The sequence below is a fragment of the Miniopterus natalensis genome, chromosome 1 (assembly GCF_054644295.1).
Source record: "Miniopterus natalensis isolate mMinNat1 chromosome 1, mMinNat1.hap1, whole genome shotgun sequence".
Classification (NCBI taxonomy): domain Eukaryota; kingdom Metazoa; phylum Chordata; class Mammalia; order Chiroptera; family Miniopteridae; genus Miniopterus; species Miniopterus natalensis.
The window spans coordinates 153,352,745-153,380,070 of record NC_142081.1 but is presented as its reverse complement, the minus strand read 5'-3'; the positions used below and the strand labels follow the sequence as shown (position 1 = coordinate 153,380,070).

Here is a 27,326-nt window from a genome sequence, read left to right as displayed (position 1 = left end):
TAGCATTTTATTTCACCTTAAAATAATTCCTAGATGAAATAGCTTTAATTGCCATCAGAGATTTTCATTGGCCGATTTTGGATATTGTTTGAATACCAAGGAAAGCTGGGGTAAAAGGAAGTAGAAAGGTGTTCAGGATGATGGTTTGATTCTCCAAGAATTTCACTGAGGCTGTATGATAGTGAGGTCAGCAAACGTGGGTTCCAGTCCTCAGCTTGACCTCCCAGTAGCTGTGTGATTTTAGGTTAGTTTGTTGAACCTCTTTGGGCTGTAGTTACCTCATCTATGAAATGGGAAAGATGTCACACAGAGGGAATTGTCCACGGGAGTAAGTCTATTAGCCAGCCTGCGAAAGGAGGCTAATACTGCTCCCCTTCCCCACAGTAAAATTATTAGCCATTTACTCTCTAGCCAAGTTGGTGTTGAGGATGTATGGAAGGTCAGTTTTAATTTTTTCCCTTGGCCTGATTCCCCACTCATTCTAATCCTTGTTCCCACTAAAAAGAGTAGATTTCTGGCAAGTGAGAATGGTGGCGTGGCGGTGGGGCAGGGAAGACTGTTTCTGAAGGTGAGCATGGAAATATTCTCAAAGGGAAGAGAAGAGGTCAGTGAGTCCCAGCAGTCCCATGGCAGGTCTCCAGGGGGACAGGGAGGGCTCAGAGAAAGGCTTTATAGTTTGTCACTGGAGGTTGGGTTCCTGGCCACAGTCAGGATTTCTGTACCCAGCAAAAGAGAGAGCCATCTGCCACTAAAATCTTAGTTTAGGACCACAGAGCACCATATAGTTGACATGAGGAGTCTTTCCCATTTCCCTCAAGACAATGTAAGCCTCTGACTTTGGTGTGACCTTCAGAAGTAGCCCTATTGTTGGCTGTTAAGAAGTGGGTTCAGAGATAAGATTAACTTCATTCCAATGGCAAAAATTTTCAAACTTAGAGTCACAGCAGCAATTGCCTGATGTTGGTGAATCATAGCAAACTTTTTTTAAAAATGCAAAGAACTAACTTGAGAACCCCTCCAGTGTTTATCCCATCATCGACCTTCCAGCAGTGGGGCTCCAGCCTCTAAGGTTCCTCTGGGTCCCTGCTCACTCCTGCTGTGTCCACAGCTATTTCCAGTCCTTCAACAATGCCCTCTGCACAGCATCGCTGGGGGTTAAATGGCAAACTGTGGCTAGAATGTGGTTAACATTCAATAAAAAGAATCCATTACCATTCCGTCAGCCTAATATCGAAGAAGTAATACTTCACCATAATGGTTAAGGCCAAAGTTCATCCAAGTGTTTATTTCAGACAAGTGTGTTAAGAGCCAAAACATGTTTACTATGATAAGAGGAAAGTTATCAATACACTTTGAACTTCAGTTTATCTTACTGAAGTTTCACTGTCGGCTTTCTCCTAGCCTTTCTCCTCATGGTTCCATTGGGCAAGCTGGAACAGGTATAACTTAACGAAAATAATCATCAATTACATCTATTTCAAAACAAGTTAGAAGCTGACTGTACAGACTCGCAGTGTCATTCTCGTAGATTCTCTGGTAGAGCGCTGCTACATGGCCCACGCATGGACGGGAATCGAAGTCACGGTATTCAAATACGATAATTTGGAAAGCAGGCGTTTTTACTGAGATGTGCCTTTACATCAACTAAATGTTGAACATAGTTCAACAGTAATTGCACTTTGATTTTCTGTATCACAGGAGGGTAGCTGATGGGAAAGAGGAAATTTATTGTAGGAATGATACCTTCTGAAATTTTCTTACATGGTATAGAATCTATAGTATAACCTTCCTTAAACGGATTGTCATACAATCCTTAGAATCTGCAGTGGCATTGATGAGATTACTCGACTGTTCAATAAGTCAGTGTTTAGGATAGCACTTGACACGTGGTGAATAAATATTAATTCCTGCTTATAAGATGGATCGAAATCTTTTACAATGAAGTGTCTAAACCCAAATGTGATTCATTTGCTACATTTCACAGGGGTGAGTGACTCTGATTTATGCTTTCTGAGTATGAACTTTCTGATATAAGGAGCAAAGTTCTTTACTTCATATGTATGTTCTTTACTTCGTGTGTCTAACACAGTCTTGAAAATATTTTTCTTTAATAGAAATCCAACAAACCTACTTATCTTTTCAATTTATTGGTCTGAACTTACATTATTATCTCACTGAGCCTCACTCACATCTGAGGAATTTCCATATACTAAAAAAAAAGTTTGAGTACATAATCCATTTTCCTTTCATTTGAAGGTTAAGCCATGTTCTGTTCAAAACAAAAAAGATGGAAACACCACAAGTTTAAGTTTCATCCACTTATTATTGTTGCCACTTATAGGTACATTCTCCCAATTTTCTGCCTTAAATCTTGATGATGTTTTTTTATTTGCAACATGTGTCTAACTCCAGTTTCCTTGTGCTGAAATGTTTGGCACTGAAATGTGAGGTATTTCCCAGGAAACAATGGTAATGTGTAGGATGAAATGTTTGAACATTTCTGACATCACTTGAAATTCACTGTGAAATGCTACCAGATACAGTCCTTCATTATATTTAGAGAGCCTGAAGTTTCTATTTTATGTACAATAGAAAAAGGAAACGTGCATTATATAAAATTTAAGTGTAATTAAAAATAAAAATATATCTTAAACATTTATAGTACAAATTATGCAAAGCTTTCCGATGAGCCATGAAATCTTAGAAATTATTGTTAAACTGTTTTTGTTCTTTTTCTCCATTTTCCATAAGGCAATTGCTAAGGTATTTCTCTTTGTATTATATGAAATTAGCTTTCAGCTAAAGAACAATGGTAATAAATGCAGAGGACTGCCAGAGCCTCAAAAGGTGATACTGAAGGGAAAAAAAAGATAATTAAGAAAAGCAGAAGTCCAAACATTAAACTTCTGATTAATATTGGATGAAATCAACTTAAACCTGGTAAATCAATTTTCAAAAAAACCAAGTACTTATTGTCCTTTGCTTTTATATCCAATAACTGCATCAAACCTAACATTGATCTTCCGTTTTAAAAGAGTCAGGAAACGGTCAGGAAGCATCCTAAAAGAAAGACAGGAACATAATTAGGAAATTAATATTACGTGCATTTTTAAGATATCTTCTCTTAAAATACTTATATTTATCATGTATCATTTCATGTTCATTTTAAACAAGATTGAGAATTTTAACACACAGTCACTATTATATGTTCTTTCCAATTAAATCCATTGCCTTTTCAAAAGGAAAAGGAAGATTTAATTCTTTAGGGTTAAAGTCACTTGAAATATTTAGTTTTAAAAAGAAATATAGTCTGTTTTTCAAAAGATCTATGAGAGGAAGTCTATAGAACTAAATGATTGAGATTCCAAGGCTTTAAAAAATGACATCGGAAAGGAAATGAGAATAGGAGCTAACTTTATGCTTTATAATCCTGTATATTAATAAAATGTTCCACTAAGAGACTGGGGAAGCAGAATTGCTCAATGATAATGCAGATAATACACTTTGTTTTGAGCATAATGCTGAATAAGTTATTTACTTTTTTAAAAAATATATGTTTTTATTGATTTCAGAGAGAGGAAGGGAGAGGGAGAGAGACAGAAACATCAATGATGAGAGAGTCATTGATCGGCTGCCTCCCGCATGCCCCCGACTGGCGATCCAGCCCGCAACCCGGGCATGTGCCCTGACCGGGAATCGACCCGGGATCTCCAGGTTGATGGGTCCATGCTCAACCGCTGGGCCACGCCGGCTGGGCAAGTTATTTAACTTATAAGTTTAAAGTCCTCACATGTAAATGAAAATATTAACACCTATCCCAAGTGTTGTTTGAAGGATCAATATGTTAATATAAAATGCCTTAAACAGTGATAGACATCCTCCCGCTCTATACTTAAGAATATTGAGGAACTTGTCATGTTCTAATGAGTCTGAGAGAAACTAAAAAGAATATGTAAGTCAGTGTAACTATATACAGACATCTGCCTAAATGGCATTAAAATAAAGTTTGGAAATTGAGCACTGAACATTCATAGTCAGAGGAAAATCAGGGCATTGATAGTAATAGTGGTAGTTATAAAAATAATACTGGTATATAAAATTTATTGAGTATTTATAGGGTACTAATACTTTAAATGCGTTATTTTATTTATTCCTCATAGCACTATAGTCTTATTATTGTCTCCTTGAGACAGATGAAGAAACTGAGTTTCAAAGAAGTTAAATAACTCATCCATGTTCATGTTTGCAAGCCAGTCACACAAACACAGCTTCACCTAACTCCAGAGCACAAACCTTGAGTCTCTATGCTAAAGGTCCAGGGAACAGAATTCACTTATTCAATCAGCAAATATTTTGATGCCTTGAATGTGTCTATCAGCACTTCAAAGTGCAGAGGATATACAGGGTGCCCCCAAAAATATATACACACTTTAACAGCTGATAGCTCAATTTTGAAAATAAAATGTATTTTAATAAACACTGCCTTTATAAATTATTCAAAGTGTGTGTATACATTTTTTGGGACACTCTATGGTGATGAAAACAGGCAAAATTTCTTCCCTCATAGAGTTATTTTCTAAAGGACTATAATCACTGAGTGCCTACCTTGGTGATGTGACAAGTCACATGTTAATATCTCAAAGGTTTTAACTCATGTATCCACCAAGGAGACACTTGGGCTTTATTACCTAAACCTCTAAAGTGTGTTCGACCATAGTCCCTAGCAGAAGGGACTAAAACACCTGACACACACCCTAATATTTTTCATCTCTTAAATTTTTTTTTCAGTCTTTAGGTGAGTAGCTCTCAAAGTCTGATCTTCGAATCAACTGCTTGTGGCAATTACCTATTAAAATACAGATTTCTGGGTCCCAACTCAAACATTCTATATTAATATCTCAAGAGGTGAAAGCTAGTCATCCTGATACCCTACCATGTTGGAGAAGCCTGACTCAAGGGACAGGAACAGGCCTTTTTTTCAGCCAAACGCATCTCTTCAGTTTCCCCTTATTACCAGATGAGTGACGAGACAACGTGTTATAATGAGGCATTCTTTAAAGCAGTGGTTTCCAATCCTGGCTGTACACTAGAATCACCGGAAAGTTGCTGTATCTCTCAGAGACCAGGCCACACTCCAGATCAATTAGGTCAGAATCTTGGGGAGGAGGTCTCAGACACTAGCATTTTTAGAACTCCCAGGTGAATTCCAATGTGCAAAGTTGAGAGCTATTGCTCTAAAGAAATGCTTCTAAATTTAAATATGCATACAAATCACCTGTGGATCTTATTAAAATGCAAATTCTGATTCAGGAGATCAGGAGATTCTGGCCCATGGACCACATTTGAAGTAGCATGGCTCAAAGATCTCTCAAATTATTTAGCAATCCCTATGCTTCAGTATGATTTTGCACAAAACGAGAGCTCAATGATTATATGTTGTATATTTAAATGAACACATAAAACTTAACTATGGTCTCCTCCAATATCATTGTCCTATGATTCCATTATGTACTAATGTTTAAAAACTGTCCTTCATATTTATTCATTTATAAGACAAGACTTCCAAAAATATACATTTTTCTTTAAAAAAAAAACTTAAAAACTTGTGAAATTATTCAGTTCATTTACCCAATTGCTAAACCAATCTTGCTTCAATCACTAACAAATGTAGTTTAAAAATTGATGGATTCTTTAAACCCATTATTTTTGTTAACTTTATTCCATTTCATTGCACTTTACAGAGATTTGGTTTTAAATCTGAGTAAAAATGTGTAGGATGAATATTTGTAACACAGGCAAACAAAACTGTTGCTTACCTTTCCACCACTGTAAAAAAGCTTATGGAAGATGGAACAAAAATCATTTTCTGCTCAGTCAGGATCCCCTTCATCAGCTTGCTTACCACTTCCTCAGGCTCCAGGGTGGGTCCCAAGCTGAAATCAGAAGCAGATTCCAGAAACAAATCATTTCACTGAGGTTTCAGCTTTAGTTCAGTGCCAAACAAATCAGTTCCATTACCACAGGAACCGTAACATAACTGACTTGTGGCATCTAGCCCATTATAGGTGCTCAAAAATGGTAGCTGCATTAGCATAAATAATAACAAAAACCATTTATAACCATTTATGTAGTGCTTAGCATGTACTGCCCACTGAGCTCAACATTCCCCACAAGGTACCTCTTTGAAGTTTTACAACAACCCTGTGAAGGACAGACTACTGTCCCTATTATGCAAATGAAAAGTATAAAAGTCTTATATGCATATATGCATAACCCATGAACACAGACAATAGTGCAGTAGGCCGGGGGGGGGGGGAGTTGGGTTGGAGGAGGTCAATGGCGGACAATGGGGGATATCTGTAATACTTTCAACAATAAATTCCAAAAAAAGAGAGAAGTATAAAAGTAACCAAGACTTAAAAATAATTTAGCTAGGTTAACACTGATAAATTCACTTTTAAATATTTAGAAGCTTTGGGAAAGAAATCAGATACCATTATACAAGTATTATTACATACTAAGACATTTTAGTGAACAGTTTCTAAAGTGTCAGAGGAATTACAACACAGAAATATGTCCAGTAGAATAAATACTACTACTGTGAGCCCTGGCCAGTATTGCTCAGTGGTTAGAGCATCTGCCCTCGCACTGAAGGGTTGTGGATTCAATTCTTGGTCAAGGGCACGTACCTGGGTTGCAGGTTCGATCCCTGGCCCTGGTTGGGGCTCTTGTGGGAGGCAACAAATCAATGTGTTTATCTCATATCAATGTTTCTCTCTCTTTCTCCCCCTCCCTCCCACTTTCTCTAAAAATCAATGGAAAAAATATTTTTGGGTGAGGCTTAACAAAACAAAACAAAACAAATACAATTACTGTGGCAAATTTCGAGCTACCAACATGGCACCACTGAATGAGTATAATCCGGCCTCAGTACTGTACTGGTAATGTGACAATAAAGGGGAAATGTACATGTAAGCACTTTATAAATTATATTATACAATTGTTACTTGCCACCTTCTTATATAACATCTTATTTATGGCAGTAGCCAAAAAAAAGTAGTATCTTTCTGTGGCATACTGAAAAAGTAAATTTTTAGAGAAAATAGAATTTGGTCATGTATATTACATGTAGGAGAGTAGACGTTTTAAAAGGATGTTCAACAAAAGCTAATCAGAACATCCAATTACACTTAATATAATAAATTCAGATTATGCTGCATTGTTTATATTACTAACTGGAAAGGGATAACTTATTTGATGGAAAATCATTTAATTAAAAGTTGGTCATATATCTAACAACAGAGTCCTAAAATACATGAAAGAAAAAATTAACAGAATTGAAAGGATACATAGTGTAACAAAAGTTGGAGACATTAATCACATATTTAATGATCGATTGAACAACTGGACAGAAGAATAACAAGAAAATAGAAGACTTGAAAAACAGTATAAATCAACTATACCTAATAACATCTATAGAAAAATCCACCCAACAGCAGAATACATATATTTTTCTCAAGGGCACAAGGAACATTCTCCAGGACAGATCATATGTTAGACCACAAAACAAGTCTTATTAAATTTAAAAAGACTGAAATCATACCAAATATGTCCTCTGACCACAGTAGAATAAAATTAGAAATCAATAATAGGAGAAAACTAAAAAATTCAGACATATGTGGGAATTAATGAGTGGGACAAAGAAAAAAAAAAATCACAGGAAATTAAAAAATGCTTGGAGACGAATGAAAAAACACAACACACAAAATTTATGAGATGCAGCTAAAGCAGTGCTCAGAGGGAAATTTATAATTATAAGTTCCTACATTAAAAAAGATCTCAAATCAGTAATCTAACTTTCCACATTAAGAAACTAGAAAAAAAAAACTAAACCTAAAGCAAACAAAATGAAGGAAATAATAAGATAAAATAGAGATAAATCAAAGGAGCCTTCATCTCATAAAAATGCAACCACTTATTCACCTCTTCATCAGAGTTCAATGGGCAGGAAGAAAATTCTCTAAGCATAATGTGAGTCTTTTCCTTTCTGAATTATGAAAGTACCTCCCATCCCTACAGGCTTATCTCCATAATGTTTATCCAGAGTCTGTCTCATACAAGTCACAAAGTTAAGTTTTCCAGTCCTTCTTTTGGCTTTCACCTCAATGACTGTATTTCTTTAGTAGGCACCCTCCATCTTCAGGGTTAATGTAGGCAAAGTAACTTCCATTCACAGGAGGTTTGTGTTCACTTTCTGTTTGAATAACTGGCATAAACTCAGAATTAAACCCAAGAGTCTGAAATGGGCCTGCCCCCGCTCCAAGAATAAAAGCTCCAGGAAGCTTGATTTCTTTTGCAATCTTATTTAGATCAGAAACTTTTTTTTGTTTGACCACTGTCCTTTGTTAAATATAAAATTATAATCTTACTGATTATAATGATTGGAAATTTTAATCATTAGCCAGAAATTAACTCTCTCATCTTACTAATGCCAACAATGGGCAGATTTAGGAGCTCTTCAGTACTAAGCACATAATAAATCTTCAAAAAATACTTTGATTGTCTTCTTTGGATGTTAGCTGTAAGATGTCCTTTGAGTATAAATTACTAAATACTATTTTTAAATAAGCACTAGTTTGTAGCAAAAAATGAATAAAAATTATATATTCATAAAATAAAAAAATAAATAAATAAATAAATAAAGTAGAGATAAATAAAATAGAGTATTGCCCAGCCGGGTGCGGCTCAGCAGTAGAGCGTCAACCTAGGATCCAGGCGATCAGGGTTCAATACCCGGTCAGGGCACATGCCCGGGTTGCGGGCTCAATCCCCAGTTGGAGGCGTGCAGGAGACAGCCGATCAATGACTCTCTCATCATTGATGTTTCTATCTCTCTCTCTCCCTCTCGTTTCCTCTCTCTGAAATCAATAAAGATGTATTTAAAATAAATAAATAAATAAATAAATAAATAAATAAATAAATAATAAAATAGAGTATAGATAACAATACAATCAATGAAACCAAAAGTTGACACTGAAAAGATCAACAAAATTGACAAATTTTTAGCTACACAACCTAGAAAAAGAGAGAGAAGACTCAAACTATTCAAATCAGGAATGAAAGTGAAGACATTACTACCAACCTTACAGAAATAGAAAAGAATTAGAAGAAAACACTATAAAAAAATATATGACAAAAATTAGATAACCTAGTGAAACATACAAAGTTTTAGCACCAAACTGACTGAAGAAGAAATAAGAAATCTGAATAGGCCTTTAACAAGAGATTGAATCAGTAATCAAAAAACTCCCAGTAAAGAAAATCCTAGGACCAGATGGCTTCATGATGTTTAAAGAATTAACACCAGAATGTTTACAGAAATAACACTAGTCCTTGTCAAAGCCTTTGAAAGATAAAGGAAAGAATGCTTCCTAACTCATTCGATGAGCCAGAATTACCCTGTTACTAAAGCCAGACTAACATATCACTGGAAAACTAGTGATATCTCTTATAAATATAGATGAAAATATTCTCAACAAAATACTGCAAACCAAGTCTAACATTATATTAAAAGGATTATGTGTTATGGCCAAGTGAGATTTATTCCAGGACTATAAGGTGGTTCACTATATAAAAATCAATGTAACATATACCATGTTAATAGAATGAAGGAAAAGCTCCACATGATTATCTCAGTAGGAACAGAAAAAGCAATTGACAAAATCCTTTCATGAAAAAACCCCCCAAAACCCCACTCAACAAACAAATAAAATAAGAGAACTTCCTTAACCTGATCTATAGAAGCACTTGAATAATGGGGTCTGATTTGTATAAGCAGAGTGGAATAGAGAAGATAACAGGACTTATTAAATATGAAAAGATAATTGTCATCCTTTCTAATAATAAAAAATGTATTAATATAACACAAATACTGTTTTTTCCTATCATATTCACAAAAATTAAAAGTGTGCTAATATTCAAAGCTGGAAAAGGTGAGGGGAATGGGCACTTAATACTCTGCTGGTGGGAGGAGAGATGAGAACAATCCTTCTGAAGGGCAATCTAATAAATCTAATAAATAAAAGTAAGTAAGTCCCTACTCTTTGATCCAGCAACTGTTGCAAAAAACCAATCATAACAAAATGGTTGGAAAAGTGAGCAAAGATACACACATATGTACATAAATGCACATGCATATGAATATATAAACACACAGCGCACATATGTAGGTGTATGCATGCACACACAAACAAGGATATGCATTTATCACAACAATAAAAGATTAGAGATCTAAATGTGATTCCATAGAGGAGACGTACACCCAAATTGTTGGGCTAACATTAAAAAGGGTAAGGTAAGGGAGCACTTTATCTATCAACACAGAAAACTGACAACAGCAAATTGTTTTTTGTGTGTGTGTTTATGGTTTGTTTGTTTTTTACTTTTCAATTACAGTTTACATTCAATATGATATTGTACTAGTTTCAGGTGTACAACATAGTGGTTAGACTATCATATACTTTACAAAGTGTTCTCCCTGATATTCCCAGTACCCACCTGATACCATAGAGTTATTACATTATTATTGACTATTTTCCCTATGCTGTGTTTTATATCCCATGACTATTTTGTAACTGCCAATTTGCACTTCTTAATCCCTTCACCTTATTCACCCAGTTTTATTTTCTTCTTTAGATTCCATATGTAAGTAAAATCATATGGTATTTGTCTTTGACTCACTTATTTCATTTAACATAATACCCTCTAGGTCCATCCATGCTGTTGCAAATGGTAAGATTTCAATCTTTTTTACGGCTGAGTAATAAATAGCCCATTGCATATGTGTACCACAGCTTTTTTATCCACTCAGCTATTGATGGGCTCTTGGGTTGCTTCCATATCTTGGCTAAATAATGCAACAACAGCATACTGTTAAGTCAAAAAGGCAGCTTACAGAATAGCACGTATGTTTCCATGTACCAGAAAAAGAAATGCATTAACCCTTTGCGGTCGTTTGTCTCCTCTCAGCCACCAAAGCTTTTTTACTGTTCCAGTCGTATGTCTGCTCTCAGCCACCACAGCAAGGAACCGTACGAATCTTAAGTCCATTCATGTATCAGTTCATAATTTCTCTGAAAGCTCTTAATTCTGACCAGTACGACACCCATGTCCAAATTTAATACGACCGCAAAGCGTTAATGAGAATTGGGAAGCTATAACTGGAAATCTAATTTTTAATAAAGTGGTTATCTCTGGAAGAACAACATCTTTAAAGGAGCTTTTCTCTACATTATTTAAAATTTATTTATAATCATAACACATTATCAGAATAGGAATAAAGTTATTTCCAATGAAATATTTAATATACATTTTTAAAATGATGATTCTCAGAAAAAAACTTCTATTACAATTTTGTTAAAAAATAAAGCCAGGAATAGTAGGGCATTTGGAATCTAGGACCTAGGGAGGAATTTCAGTCGGCCTCTTTGGGGCTGTGTAACATTGGGCAATTTTCTTAACTCCTCCAAGTTTCTGTTCGTCCATAAAATGACACAGTAATACTTATCTTGCGGAATTGTTAGAAGGATTAGGGCAGGCGTAGGCAAACTATAGCCTGGGGCCAAATCTAGATTACGGTAACTTATGTGAGGTATCTAGACCTAGTAGGATACCTGGTATTTAGTAGTCCTTCAATAAATGCTTTTAATAAAATGATTTCTTTTCTCTCTCTTTTTTTTTGGTGTGTTAATCCTCACCTGGGGATATTTTTTCCATTGCTTTTCAGAGACAATGGAAGGGAGGGGGAGAGAGAGAGAGAAAAACATCGATGTGAGAGGGACACATTGACTGGATGCCTCCCACACTAGCCCCGACCAGGGGTGGGGAGCAAACCTGCAACCCAGGAATGTGCCCTTGACTGGGAATTGAACCCAACACCCCTCAGTGCCTGGGCTGATGCTCTAACCACTGAGTCAAACCGGCTAGGGCAATAAAATGATTTCTTGATATACAAGTTTACCTAACAAAAATAATTCTTAGCAGTCAAAAATTACTCAGAACACCTGATTACACTTAATTCCAATAAATTCAGATTATGCTGCATTATAAACTTTATAGTAAACTAGTTTCTTCGCAGTATGTTAGATGTGTAAATACAAGAACGAATAAACTGCACCCCTGATGTGCTTTAAAAGAGAATCTAAGTTCCAATATTAGCAAGACACAGATGATTTTGAATCAGTCATTTAGAGGTTGGTTCAGTTTCCTTATTTCAGAAAGGTGGCCCTCTGTGTAAAATGGACAAAGTTTGGCCTGAATCTCAGTTCTGCTACTTACAGGCAGGTTACTTGATCTCTCTAAGCAAAATACTGTCGTGAGGTTTAAGAAAATTACAGATTTTATTGAGTATCCAAAATATAAACCCATAAGATCTGTCTGTCCTCGAATTAGAATAATTAAGTTTCTAGATTAAAACCAACTTCACCTTTGGCACCCACTCTAGTATCAGCTTATCTTCAAAGGGGTTCATGGGGCAGGACCGAGCCCCAGACCCTTCCTGAGCCAGGTCATATTCCTGTGACTAGGCTAGCATCCTGTCAGCTTCTGTTTGTGCTCCCCACCCCCACAGCAAGCTTCCCAGTTATTTTTCAAGCAGAGCTTTGCCGGGAGAGGGCACCCCTGCCCACATGAAGGTGAGCTTTGTGCAACCTTGCCCTGGGGGCAAGGGTAAAAAATTCAATTATAATTTTAAAAATATATGCCATCTGATTTTAACTGCTGAAAGTCTAAGTGAAAAATTCTGACTCAAATATATTATTTTAGTATCTAAATTCTGAAAATAATGGAGGAAATAGGCAAATTCTATCCTTGGGCATGACACCTCTTCCTCTGATAACCCTTTCAGTTTTAGTGAGCTCTTTTAATGAATGAATGAATGAATGAATGAATTTTTATTGAGACATAATTGACACATCACACGGTGTAAGTTTAAGGTGCACTACATGTCGATTTGATACACTTATATATTGTAGTATGACTGCCACCATAGTGTGAGTTAACACATTTCTTTTTTGTGGTCAGAACAGTTAAGATCCAGCTTTGAAGTTTTGGGTTTTTTTTTTTGTTTTTTTCCCTAAATATGTTTTTATTGATTTTAGTGAGAGAGGAAGTGAGAGGAGAGAGAGAAAGAAACCCAGATGTGTGAGATCCACTAGTCAGCTGCCTCCTGCATGCCCCCTACTGGGGATGGAGCCCACAACCTGGGCACGTGCTGTGACCAGGAACTGAACCGGCGACCTCACGGTGCATGGGCCAACATTCAACCAACTGAGCCTCACCGGCCAGGGACACTTTGAAGTTTTTAATACAGTATTGTTTGTAAACATATTGCTGAGGGATGTGAGCAGTGTACTTACTGTTTCCAGAACCCCATGTGTAATATATGCCAGTTACATAAAATTTAGACATTTAATCTGTACATAAGGAGATGTCTGGAAGGATGTTCATCAAAATGTTAAGAGTAGTTTCTAAAATGCTAAGAGGGTTTTAAGAAATTTTCAAAAGAAACTTTCCTTATTTGTACTTTTCCGTGTGTTGGAATTTTTAAAAAGTATATATCATGTTTACAAAGGCAATTAAAGCTATTCCCAAAGAGAAGAAACATTAAAATTAACCTCAGAGAAGATCCTTACAATTTTATTTTTTAGCCAAGGGAAGACCATGGTCTGGTACTCAATTTGGAAGATAATCTCTAGATTACCAATGGAAAGTGTTTCTCACATTGTGGTCCTGATTTATCTCCATCAGAATTACCTATGATGTTTGTTAAACATACACAGTTCCAACTCCCCATCCCAACTACTGACTACCCTATCCCAACCAAACCTAATAAAAATCAACATCTCTACAGGTGGGTCCCCTACATGGTTCCCAAGCACTCCCAGTGAAACGTATGTTTACTTGTCTAAGAACCACTGCTTAGGGAAAGGAAAAATAAGGAAGATTAGCAGGTTCACCTGTGTCATTCAGATGAACATTTATATACATTCTCTCCCTTGCTTTGTCTCTACACCTGTTTTCCCACAATCTCCAGAAGCTGGAACTGAAATTAGGTAAGGGCATTGAATATCAGGTGTTTTAAGGCTTAAAATACTTACGAAAACCCACAGAATGGCTCATATTCATGCAATCACCAATCTTTTTATTGCCATTTTTGTCTCAACTTACCCAGTACTTGGGTTTTTGATGAAGCCAGTGTTGATGAAATTAGGGCAGAGACATGATGTTTTGACTCCAGTTCTTCCTAAGGCTTCCAATTCGTCAGTCAAAGCTCTGTGAAATCCAACGGCTGCAAACTTGCTTGAACTGAAAATACAGACAGAGGTCACAAAATAATTCTGGAAAGCTGCTGCATCTATTTAATTCAGAGGTCTGTTTTCCTTAGTTAAGTGTGGTCGCCTGCCGAGAAGCGTGGGCAGCACCTGGATCTCAATGCCCAGCGCAGACCTACTGAATCAGAACCTTCATTCTAGATCTTTGAGTAAATTCAGAGGTACATTAAAGTCTAAGAAGCACTGACATAGAATATTTACTGCATCCCAACATCATTTATCAGAGTGACAGGTTTTTTTCAATGTATGACCATCTTCATTTAAAATGTCCTAAAAAATTATAACAAATGCTTACCAAGGTTATTTCTGCATGGAGAGATTATCAGTAAATTTTCTTTTACTAAGGTGTATTTTCTGATTTTTCTTAAGTGAACCAAAAATGCAAGAATATATTAAAACTCAGAGTTAATGCTCTTGAGTGTGTTAAAAAGATTTTATATTTTTGAACTTCAAAGTGAATTTGTTTTGAGACATATATATCTATATGTGAAAGCTATGAGTGGATTTTTTCTGTACTTTGTAACATTATATCAAATTTCTTATTCATAATCTGAATTAATATTTCTTATTCCAAATTATTCTTTTAAATAACATTTCATTACAAGCTAATGATGAAGACTCCAATTTTGCCATGTCTTCCCATACTGCTAACTTTCATGCTTATAAATTGGTTATTTGAATTGACAAGATATATTAGCCAGAGTTTTGCAGCACCAAATTGTTTTCTTTTTAAAATCAAGATACTTTGGGGTAAAATACTTAGCAAGCAGCAAAAGAACAGAATCAAAAGATTAACCTCTCTCACCATGAATTCAGTTCTTTCATCTTGCATTTTTCACATTAATCATTAAAACTGTTGAACTATAAATTCAAAAGAAATGGACTTTTTCATTTTCTAATATAGGTGATTAGAACTGTAATCGATTCTTTTGCTATGTCTGCATTGTCCATCAGGACAATGATAGCTGAGGGCTGGATTACAGGGGGAAAAACAGGTGATGCTAGGTCCTTTCTCATTTCATTCTAACAAATAGGAGCTAGAGCATATATGATTAATCCCTCCAGGCAAAGCATTTTGAAAGCTAAAATGAGACGTGGGACTTTACCATTCTGTGTGAAGAGAGGGAAGTAGAATTGGAACAAAATCAATAGGTAACCTCCTGTTGTCGAACACTTACAGGATTCCAGATTCTATGCTCAGTGCATTTCATTATATGATTTAGACTTTACAGCATCCTGATGAGTTAGTTAGTTCCTATTGTTAGCATTATGTTACGGATGAGGAAAATGATGCACAGAGAGGTTGAGTAACTTGCCCAAGGTCACATAGGTTAATAAGTGATTGAGTCAAGATTCTGAACATTACTATTCATAGTCATCATACCCTGTAAACAACCGAAATGTTCATCAGCAGTGGTATGACAGTAAATTACTGTCTAGTTACATGATGCAATACTATACGGGCATGAAAATGATTGAATGGCAGCTACCAACAACAACAGGGATAAATCTAAAAACAATGTGTGATTCCATGTATATAAAGATCAAAAATAGGCAAAATTAATCAATGGTGTTACAAGTCAATATAGGAGTTACCTTGGGAAGGAAAGAGAGATTGGTGTCTGGGAAGAGTTCCAAGAGGAGCTTCTGGGGTCTTGTAAAGTTCTATTTTTGACCCGCACGATGATTAAATAGATGTGTCCACTTTGCAGGAACTCACTGAGCTGTACACTCATGATTTCTGCATTTTTATAAATGTTATACTTCAATAAAAAGTTTATGTTTTAAAAAGCAGCATCTCAGTTTAATTGCGCAATTGTTAATAACAACAGCTGATAAGATTGCCTTCTGCTGGGTGAAGTCTTCAGTGTGTCTCTGTGAAAGTTCTGCCATTGATCAGATACTGAGCGAAAACCAGAGTGTGAACTGAATTTAAGATAATTGTGGTCGCCTGGCTGGGCGTGGCTCAGCGGTTGAGTGTTGACCTGGAATCCAGGAGATCAGGGTTCGATTCCCGGTCAGGGCCCATGCCCGGGTTGCGGGCTCAATCCCCAGTCGGGGGCGTGCAGGAGGCAGCCGATCAATGACTCTCATCATTGATGTTTCTCTCTCTCTCTCCCTCTCTCTGAAATCAATAAAGATATATTTGAAAAAAAAAAAAAGATAATTGTGGTCAGTAAGGATCACAGACTGCAGCTCAGGCCAGTGAGGGCTGAGAGTACAAACAGGAGTTTTGCAAGGGCAGGCAAACCACAGATCCGTCCCCAAGCTGGAAATGTACAAACCAAATGCAACCCTGCCTTTTAGCTCAAATGGTTCCTTTCTGTGAATCAGAGAAGGCCACTCCTCTTCCCAAGCTAATTTACTGCCTATGTACCTGGAAAATCATTCAAGTCTAAAAGGACCTGAATGTGAACAGTGCCCCTAGAATGTGTAGTGTACAATCTACACAACTGTGTATGTGGCTCCTGTTTGACAATACCCGATGAAAAGCTTTAATTCTGTTGAAAGCACCATCACTAGTCACCAAAGTAAATTTGTTTCTCACACAAAGCCCGTTCTCGCTTGACTTGCACTGCAAACCTCAGTGAGGCAGAATCAAACCAGAATCAAAAGAACTACAATATTTCCTATGCCAAGGGAAGGGGGAAGTGCAACAAGGCCGACGGCCCTGCTGGAGTCTCTGATCCTCCTTGCTTAGCGGGGGAGTAAGATAGAACCCGGCAGGGCGGTGGGACGTAGCGGCCTAGCAGCAGCGTCTGCAACCGCCTTTCATCAAGGAAGTAAACGCGTGCAAAGCTGTGTTAGCCCTTGACGGCAGGGGCTCGCTGCCTAACTTAAGCTGGCTCTGACAGAGACGAGAGACATCTGGGCTGCACCTCCGTCTGTGACAGCTTCAGCTGTTATTTCATTCTTTTTTAAAAAACTCAGCCCATGTCTATATTTATTTTTTAAACGATTATAAAACAAATCAATGTTCAAAAAGGAAGAAAGAAAGAAAACATAGATGACCAAAAAGAACAAAATAAAAATCATTTTTATTGCCATTACTTAAGGCTAACCACTCAATAGGTGTGGTGAGATGAATGGTTTGGTATATATCCTTGCAAACTTCTTAAATGCAAGATGTGTGTGTGTGTGTGTGTGTGTGTGTGTGTGTGTGACCTGCCCATACCTAGGTCTATAAATTTATACGCATTATCTATAGCTGCTACATATACAACTATAACTATATTGTTTCTGGAATTTAGATAATCAATTCCAAAAGAGCACAATGGTAGAAGACAAATTTGAGCATTATTTGTATGCATATTTATTTGCACAATCATAACTCAACATTCTAAAAGTTATTTGCTAAAATACAGAAACAGCCAAGAACTGTTAGGGTGGGTGCAACCAGTAGGATCACCTTGGCTACAGTGGCCTCACTGATCAACTTTTTATAGTATACAGAGGAACACACCATTACTGTGCCCTGCTTGCTGTAGTAAGTTCTTCAATTACTAAAACAATGTGGATTTTTACATGGATAACTATTACAATTATTTTCACAACAATTTCACTGTTTGAATGCTTTTAATGTTTAGAGTTCCAGATTGTACTCTTTCTGTCTTTACAGTTTTATTTCCACATTACTTTACTTAAAATTATTAATATTAACTTCTGTTCATGGTATTGCTTGTTTTGTAATTCCTTGCTGCTAAAGAGATAAGAAATGCTTAAAGCAGTTGGCTTCTAATTGGATAGTTTCTCTGCAGCCACCTCTACAGTGGTCAACATAGAAGGGGATTAATGGGTGATAATGCTGTTGCACAAGAGACCTTGTGCAACAAAGCTAAGCATAGGAACCAATGAAAAAACACATGTTCACTTACCAATAAGCCATTAAAAAGGGGACCGTAGTATGCCCAGCTGCTGAAGCCACAGTGACAATATGGCCATGATTATTCTTCATCATCGCTGGAAGAAATGCCTTTGTAGTCTAGAAATCGTTTTTATAAGACAGAAAAAAAATACTTTTATCTCTGATTTGCAAATCCATTGGGAATATTTTAAAACAAAGATATATTTTGTTAACTATATATATTGTTCCTGGCATAAATTAAAAAAACCCTAGATTGCCAAATGTGGCAACATAAGGCAACTGGATAGGATGCCTAGATTCAAAAAATTAAGGTAAACAATGGATATTGAAAATTTTAAGAACTCATCTTATTTAAATTGTGAACAACTTGCCAGGCTGGGTGTGGCTCAGCAGCAGAACATCAACCTAGGATCCAGGAGATCATGGTTCGATTCCTGGTCAGGGCTCATGCCTGTGTTGCGGGCTCGATCCCCAGTCGGGGGCGTGCAGGAGGCTGCCCATCAATGACTCTCTCATCATTGAGGTTTCTCATTCTCTCTCTCTCCTCATCTCCCTTCCTCTCTCTAAAATCAATAAAGATATATTAAAAAAAAAAAATTGTGAACAACTTATGTCCACTGATCCTCCACCTTTTCTCAATGATGTCTTCTATCTTAACTTGAAGTTGTTAGAAAAGTGTTTGTCATTAAAATATTGAAGTGAACAGCAATCTTCCAGTAGTTGCTGAATGATTCACACAATAAATATTTATTGAGCATCTACTAGGTGATGGGGATTCAGAAACAAATAAGACAGACAATACCCTACATTCCAACAGAGGCAGAAAGATAAGCAAACTCATAAGTCATAAAATACAAAGACATATCAATAACTAGAAAATGTTAACATAATACTACATTTTCACCAACTAACTCCAATATTCTCTGGAGATTACTCATCCCAGACTCACATCCGAGAAAACTTTCAGGGACCCTTCTAGGGACTAGCTATTTGGGCAATATTTAGACTCCTCAGAAACTCGTGTGCGTGTGTGCGTGCGTGCGTGTGTGTGTGTGTGTGTATTTAAGACCTTGAATGGTGAGTTTCATAATAAAGTTTGCATTTGGGGCAGGATATAATGGGAGGCCTGGCTTTCATGAGAATCTGAAAGCAAACTGGGTTTCCCTTTTATAGAATCGCAGAAGGTGACTTGGATGATCACTAATTCCTTCTTCATCTTTAAACACAGAGATATGAGAATGTAGCTTAGAATTAAAACATATATAACCCCAGAAGTTTATTATTATTTATTAATTTATTATTAATATTTTTGAGAGGGGAGAAAGACTGATGACCTTTAGTTGAAACATGAAAAATGATCTTTTTGTGTATTATCCCTGGTACCTAGAGGAGAAAACTTTAGTATTGAGTTGATATGTCCTTATGTCTACTGAAAGCTCCACTTTAAACTTAATCTTTGAGAAGGGAATGTTTTTGTAAAAGAAGTCATACTTACCCAGAAATGTGCAAGTACATTAACTTCAAAAGTCTTTTTAATCTGAGGGTCTTGTGTCGCAAACAAATCTGATGTATAGACCACACCAGCATTATTTATTAGAATACTAACATCTCCAATTTCTGTCTTCACCTTTAAAAATAAAATGAGAAAGATACCTGCATCATTAAGAAGTACGAGGGTAGGTTTGCAAGCAATGACTATTAAAGAAGTATGTATTTTTTAACGAGCTGTGGGGAAAACAAGTAGTTTTGAATCTATGTGCCAACATGGAAAAAAAAACCTTTAATTTTAGGTACTTAATTTCAAAATAGCTCTGCCTGTAAATTAGTTATGTAAAAATTTTCTTTTGCAATTTAGTCTCTTGACTTTGCTCTATTGATTATAGTTCAGGAGGCATGTGGCTAACAAAAACAAAACCAGTGACAAATAAGCAGATTTTTTAAATAAAACTTTAAAAAGGTAAGCCAAAAAAAAAAAAAAAAGTTTAATTAATTGGCAAGCGCAGGGACTATTACGAGGAACTATGTAAAACTGATTACACACCATGAAACTGGCTACATCTTCTATTGTTTTTATGGTCACTCCACTCTATTGCTCCCTAACCTTTCTCCATTGAGTTGCAGTAGGCTTAATTGCAAGACTATTAAGCTAGCAATGCAAAAATATCCTATTCAACATTTTTATGGTTCTTTGAGTAACTAAGCTGCTTGGTGGATGGACCCTAGAGTTACAATGCATTTTGTTATACATTGTCTTCCAAATAAAAGCTAGCCTCTATTAATAGAGTTATCATTATTTAGATAGTGGTGCAGTGTGTTGGGAGACTGAGGGGGAGGTGTCTACTAGCCTATTTAAAGCTTTCACAGGCCAGCCGGTGTGGCTCAGTGGTTGAGCACTGACTCATGAACTCAGAGGTCATGGTTCAATTCCCGGTCAGGCCATGTCTGGGTTGTGGGCTCGATCCCCAGTAGGGGATGTGCAGGAGGCAGCCAATCAATGATTCTCTCTCATCATTGATGATTCTCTCTCTCTCTCTTCCTCTCTTTGAAATCAAAAAAACATGTAAAAAAAAGCTTTCACATATGTAAGTGCTATGCATTTTAAGGAATTTCATTATCTCATTTAACTCTCACAAAGATTCTATGAGGTAGCAACTCTTAGTATGCTCACTTTAATGATGAGAAATATGAAGCACAGAATCGCTAACTTTCTTGCCAAAGGTCACATGGTTATTAAAGGTCACATGGAGTTGGGACTCTTCCACATTTTCTGACCTCAGAGACTAAAGTGAAGCGTCAAATCTGGAACAGAAAGGAAGTCAGGAGGGGAGGGAGGCCCATCAATATCCTGTAGGACATCAGTGTGCCATTGTGAAGGTTCCTCAGCCAGAACTGAATTTAATCAGGTTGTATTTAACTTACTAGAGTCAAATTAAGAATTACTGGGCGCTTAATCAATACAATTTGTACCTATATCCACATCTCTAGCACAACAGAAAATTGTTATTCAGAATAATGCTACTAAGTTATGAGAAAAACAGGACATTTTATGTGGTTGAACTGATGAAGCTGCTCTAATGCCTCCAAGTTAACATGACTCAAGATATAAATTACTGTTTCACATTGCCAAAGTATTTACCCAGACCCTCTTGACCCTTCCTTCATCCTTGAGCTCTCCATTGTCACCTATCTCCCACCAGAGCGAGAATGTCAACTTGCACATTTCTTAATAATGAAAGTGAGCTGAGAGTTTTACTGTTGAGGTGGCATAAAATTGTCCTAATACCAAAAAAAAAATAGCTACTTCAAAATATCTGATAGTCATAAGTCATTGTGTACACTCTGTTTAAGCATATAGTTAGTTCATCTAATAAAATTTTCAGTAAAAACACTATGTTTAAAATACATGGAATTGTGTCAATAATAATTATCTTTTCCAGAAAAGCCTATTCCCAAATGACGATGGCAATGAATGTTTTCCATTTAGATAACACTACTCAATTTCCTTAACACCTTGCTGACCGGCTATTTCAAGCCAGAACTCGATTGAATGGAGGGTTACTTTTCAGTCACGACTGGTCAGCAAGGTGTTTAAAATTACTTAAATTAATGTAAGTGCAGACATGAGTTATATCGTGACCAGTCGGCAACACTCAGACACAGGAGCACCGTATACTCGAGACTGGTCAGCCGGGTGTGTAATAATGCCTAATAACAAAATGATATAAATACTGGCGATTCCATTATTGTTCGCATAGGTAGCCAGATGACAATAAAGGAAGGGGGTAGAAGGAATCGGACATAATGAAGCCTACTAAACCAGGGAGCTGAACCAGGCAATAAGCCTGTTTGTGTCTCCAGGATGTTACAGCTTCACACACTCCCTGGGCACCCTCCTTTCCAGGGACCTAACCCCAGGAGGGCAGGAACCGAGCCGGCAACCAGAAGGGGCAGAGCCAAGCCTGGGAAGAGGAGCGGGTTGGATAAGGGACACAGGGCCCTGGAAGGCCTAGGAAAGGGACTGGTTAGGGGGAGGACCCAACACCCACACACAGAAAGACTGGGAAGTTGGTTAGTTTGAAAGGGTGCCTGGTCCTTCCCAAGCCTGGGATAATATAATCAGCCTGTGTCTCTGTCTCTCTTTTTCTCTAACGCGAGCTTGCCCGGTTTGTTCTCGAGTTTTCTCTCCATAGCAGCCATGCAGCCCTAGCAGCCATCTGGGACCCCGGGCACCAAGCACAGGCCTGGGTACAGCAACGCAGCGCCAACCGGAGTGCAACCGGGAAGAGACTAAGCTAGGGGACAGGCTATGCCAGCCACACGGGGACAGGCATGGGCTAACCATGGACTAAGCTTTGGCACAGCACAGAATTTTTGGACACTGGTCTTTGTATTGGGCTTAAAGAAGACAAGGCTGGATTTTTTTCCACAGGGCAATAGATGGAGATGAGACATTGGGAACCTGGAGGCAGCCTTCTATTTCCACCCAAATAAATCTTACTGCCAGGCCTTATCCTCTCACGTGGGTCCCCCAAAATGCTTTTCTCGTGACATCGCAAGAACCCCATTCCCACCAGCAACATTATAATACTAACAACTAACTCTTATTAAGTGACTACTAAGCACCAGGTATTGTTCTAAGAACTTTACATCATTAATTCACTTAATCCTCATAACAATCCTATAAGGTAGATACTGCTGTGATCCCCATTTTATAATTGAGGAAAGTTAGGCACAGAGAGGTTGGGTAATTTGCCCAAGGTGGAAAAGCTAGTATTAACTAAAAGAAAACTCATTTCTATGAAGGAGAATCATTGTTAATAAAACAGTTACTGTGAAGAATGCAGATGTTTCTTACCCAAAGGCCTTGATCTTACGGTACCCCCTTTCCAGAAGGCGATTTCCCACCACTGGCCTGGGTAATTTCTACCTATTCTTTTGACTTAGCTAAGGCCTAATCAATTATAAGAGGCATCAGTTTGAAATAAAAGATTATAATTTAAAATAGAAGTTAAGAATGTCCCCAAATCTAAAATTTCCTAAAATTCAAGAGGTTCTCAAGTCTTCGCTGAATCAGAATCTTTATACTATACTGAATCAGACTATCCAGGGGTAAGGCCCAGGAAGGTGTACTTTAAGGAATTTGCCAAGGTAATTCTACTGATCTTCCCACCATTACCACATTTAGTTAACAAGTACATTTATGGATGTGTTGAGGAAATCCCATTATATGTAGCACATCTCAGTTATATATAGACTAGTCAAATAATGGTTTATAGAAATAGGTATGTCTACGATCAAAGCCTGATTAACAGTTAGGTTTATCCTATCTTCCTGAGTTCTTGGACTGAACTTCAGAAGACCCTGTCAGTGGTTCTGCAGTGCCACCCAAGGATTTACCTGTATCAGAATCAGACAGGTGAGGTGTGGGTGCATAGTGTACTAAACACGAAAATTCCTGGGCCCAGCCCTCCACCTAGTGAGAGAAAACCTCTGGGGTGCCTATTTTTTTTTTTTAAACAAGCCCCCTGGAAGATTCCAGAACACACTAAAGTCTGAGAACTTCAGTTCTAGGGTTTAGTTCTGGGTCTGCCACTATACAGAGCCAGCTATACAACCTTGAGTAAATCACAAAACTTCTGTTAGTTTGTCTGCATCATACCTGGGCCATCTCCAAAATCCCTCCCAGCTCTGACACGATATGATTCTAACCAAATGTAAAATTTCACCTTCTTTGCCAAGCTGTAAATATCTTCTCGGTTACTGCAGTCTACCACAAAGGCATGAACCTTTGCACCCAGTTTCTTGCATTCAGCAGCTGTCTCCTCAATTCCATGCTAGGAAAAGCAACAAAGAGGCAAGGAGAATAAAATAAATGATGTGAGCGCATTATATCAACAGCTGGAAATAATTAAGGGTAGTCACATTCTTTGAACTGGAACTGGACAAGAATTCAACTGACACACATTTTTGGCAGGGATATAGGTACACTTTGCTTGCTCTCAGTACTTTGAAGAGCTTCTTTTAGTTGGAAGTGAATTTAAAGCAAGCTTTGAAAAAGAAGATAAAAATCTTAAAATATTGGTTTTGTATTATTAATTTTACATTGTGAATGTATGTATGTGTGTATATTCCATATCAGGCTTTAATAATATGACATTAAGCTTTTTTTCTCTGTCACTAAAAACTACTTATGGACATCAATTTTCTGGCTGCAAAATAAATACGTAAGGAGTTAACTACAATTCATTCATTCCTCCAACATTTTAATGTGTAGGTCACATTCATGGTGCTTTGAAGAACCTTGTGGACACAAATATGAATGAGTCAGAGTCCTGACCTCAGCGAGCTCACACTGCAGTAGAAAGAAGCATAAAATAAGTATAATATTTAGGTAGGACCATATGAAATCGTTATTGTTTTATTTTTTTTACACTTTATTAAATTTACTGGGGTGACAATGGTTAATATGAACATATAGGTTTCAGGTGTGAGTTTCTGTTACAAGATCTGTATATTGCTCTATGTGCCCACCACCTAAATGTTACTGTTTTAGTGCAAAGGATTGACTATTGGCAAGTATAAGAATAGAGTTACATAGAGAGAGCTGCGGGAACACAGAGAAGGGGCATGCAGTACAATTCTGGATGAGGTACTTGAGTTGGGTCTTAAGAGTAGAACAGCCCAGCCATGCAAAGAGAGGGGCAGGGCACGGCAGGCACAGTGTAAGTAAAGGGACTGATAGGAGAAAGGTTCTCTCCTATCAGGGGAAGCACTAGCAGATTGGTGATGCTGGGTCATAAAGTAAAAGGCCAGCTGTAGTCCAAATCAAAGGGCGTTAGGTGGCATATTAAGTGTGCATTATTTGGCACATACCATGTGCCAGATACTGTGCTAAATGCTTTGTGTGCATTATCTGATATAATCCTCCCAGCCCTCTAAGATAAGTAGTGTTATTTTATACACTTTGCAGTTTATATATTTTGCAGAAGAGGAACCAAAAGCTCTAGGGAGTCACCCATGATACTGGGTAAGTTGTCCATGAAGAAATGCAGAGCTAAGATGAGCCTGACCACACCACCACACCAGACACTTCCTTGACGACACCAGACTGGGCTGGGCCTACTTTGTATCTTTCATTGCAATTATTTAATGTCTATTTTCTTTACTAGAGTGAGGGCATCTGAACCTAGCTCCTGTTTGCCACCTGTTCTTAATATCTAGGCAACAGAGACTAAGCAAGTATTTGTTGATTGCTCTCTCAACTCACCCGGTTGGCACTCACCTAACTTCGCATCCCATGAATTCTTGTTTACATCACTGGATGTTAACTAATGTATAGGGTATGTAGCATTTCAGGCCAGCAGGTGCTTCCAGGAACCTCTTTGTACATCAACCACTGGACAAATTAAAGGTAAGAATCTAATCCCTCTTCTCTTCCTTAAGACTACACCTATTCTGGAGAAAATTACATTGAAGATTTTTTTTTTTTAACTAAATTACTCTTGGAAATTACTACCGCATAGCAATGTTGCTTTCTGTTTGGTATCTTAAACCGACTTACCTCAGTAACTGCAAGTAGGACTTTTTTCCTAATAGGTACAAACCTCTTACTCTTTGAATATACCAGCTAAAAACTATTACTTTTTCCATATGATTAAGACGGAGGGATCAGTGAAATCAAGTTCAGGAGGAAATTACAAATTATTCCCCGGGCAAAAGTGAGGATCGATTTACAACGTCAAATGGGCAGCAACCGAGAATCTTACCCTCTAGGTCCGTTTGTCCCGTGGTCATAAACACGTTAATTAATCCATGTGTGTGTCCCCCACCCCGCCCCATCTATAAATTGGCAATAGTAAATTTTTCTACCTACTTTACAGTTACAGCTGGAGGAGCTTGTTGCCCGCAAAAATACAAACACGCCCGCGGATGAAAGGTCCCAGAAAGTCAAGCAGGAAAGCCCTGTTACCTTATTGATATCCCACAGAACCAGTTTGCTTTTCAGTTTGGCAAATTCATAGGCAGTCAGCCTCCCGATTCCGTGTCCCGCTCCCGTGATCAGGACGACCTCTCCGGCGACTGATTTTCTCTTCTTAGGAATGAAAAGCTTCAAGAGAGATTCTAAGATGAAAACGACCAGTAAGGGCAGAAGCAGGAGCAGGTCCAGAAGGAATCTGACCATTTTCGCGGCCGCCGGGATGAGCTGCGTTTACCGATCTCTCCGGGTTTGCTCGGGGGTGGGGTGGGGTGGGGTGGGGTGTGGCGGGGGGGGAGAGCCGCGCCGTCTCACGCCCGCGACGGTAAAAAGCAGGAGCAAGAAAAGGCTGGTCCAGCGACGAGAAACAAACAGCTCGGAACCGCTCCTTCCGCGGGGCCGGGCCTGCGAGGTGCCTGCAATTGGCTCGCGCGGCGCGGGGCGCGGGGCGCGGGGCGGGCGCGGGGCGCGGGGCGGGGCCAGGCCGCCGGAGGGAAGCCGGGCCGCCCGCTGCGGCGACCTCGCAGCCGACCTCCGACGGTTAGCGGCCGCCTGTTTTCCTAAATTGGGCAATTTGACAGTGTCCGCGGCGCAGATGCTGCTTTTACACTTGATTGGCAGCCCGTCACCAGCGAAGTGATTGATGCAAAGAGTGGCCTGTCCTACGTGAACCCGGGGGCACTGCCAGCGGTTCCGCTCCCGGCTGGGCAGTGGTGCTACATCCCATTTTAATTGGAGCTAAGCACGATTTTTTTTTTTTTTTTTTGGAAAATTTGTGCTTTCAGGGACAACGATAGTCAAGACCCAGGAAACACCTGATCATATTAAATGGGATTGTTTCCACAAGGAAGAGCTGTATATGTGGATGACCTTTTTCACTCAACCTATTAGAACCTGTGAAAAACCATATATTACCCTTTAGTAACTGTATTTTATCCAGGTTAAATCACTGCCTACAGAATAGGTAAACTAGAAAGAAAATGTTTGTCTAAAGATTGTAATTTTGGGTTTAGCAGCCTATATATGTGAGTATTCAACATGTAACTGCAGATTTTTAAAAACCCTAGCCATTGGTTATTGAAAGAAAAGACCAAAC

General features: G+C 38.0%; 1 protein-coding gene across 1 annotated transcript; it reads right to left on the bottom strand.

Annotated features, from left to right (window-relative positions):
- Window positions 1-1,258: 1,258 nt before the first annotated feature.
- On the bottom strand, window positions 1,259-26,490 carry HSD17B11 (hydroxysteroid 17-beta dehydrogenase 11). The gene is made up of 7 exons (XM_016213116.2): window positions 26,225-26,490; window positions 23,982-24,089; window positions 19,751-19,882; window positions 18,266-18,372; window positions 14,227-14,364; window positions 5,817-5,933; window positions 1,259-3,060 (listed from the first exon to the last, which is right to left on the bottom strand). Exons 1-7 carry the CDS (start codon window positions 26,435-26,437, stop codon window positions 2,970-2,972), a joined length of 906 nt encoding a protein of 301 aa, XP_016068602.2. The 5' UTR covers window positions 26,438-26,490; the 3' UTR covers window positions 1,259-2,969.
- Between the last annotated feature and the right edge of the window lie 836 nt (window positions 26,491-27,326).

Excerpts from the sequence above, each read along its gene's own strand:
- HSD17B11 (XM_016213116.2), bottom strand. The coding sequence starts at position 26,437 with ATGGTCAGATTCCTTCTGGACCTGCTCCTGCTTCTGCCCTTACTGGTC. Across the intron at positions 18,373-19,750 it reads ATGTACTTGCACATTTCTGG|ACTACAAAGGCATTTCTTCC; the intron begins GTAAGTATGACT and ends AACGATTTCTAG. Across the intron at positions 14,365-18,265 it reads CCCTTTTTAATGGCTTATTG|TTCAAGCAAGTTTGCAGCCG; the intron begins GTAAGTGAACAT and ends CTGTATTTTCAG.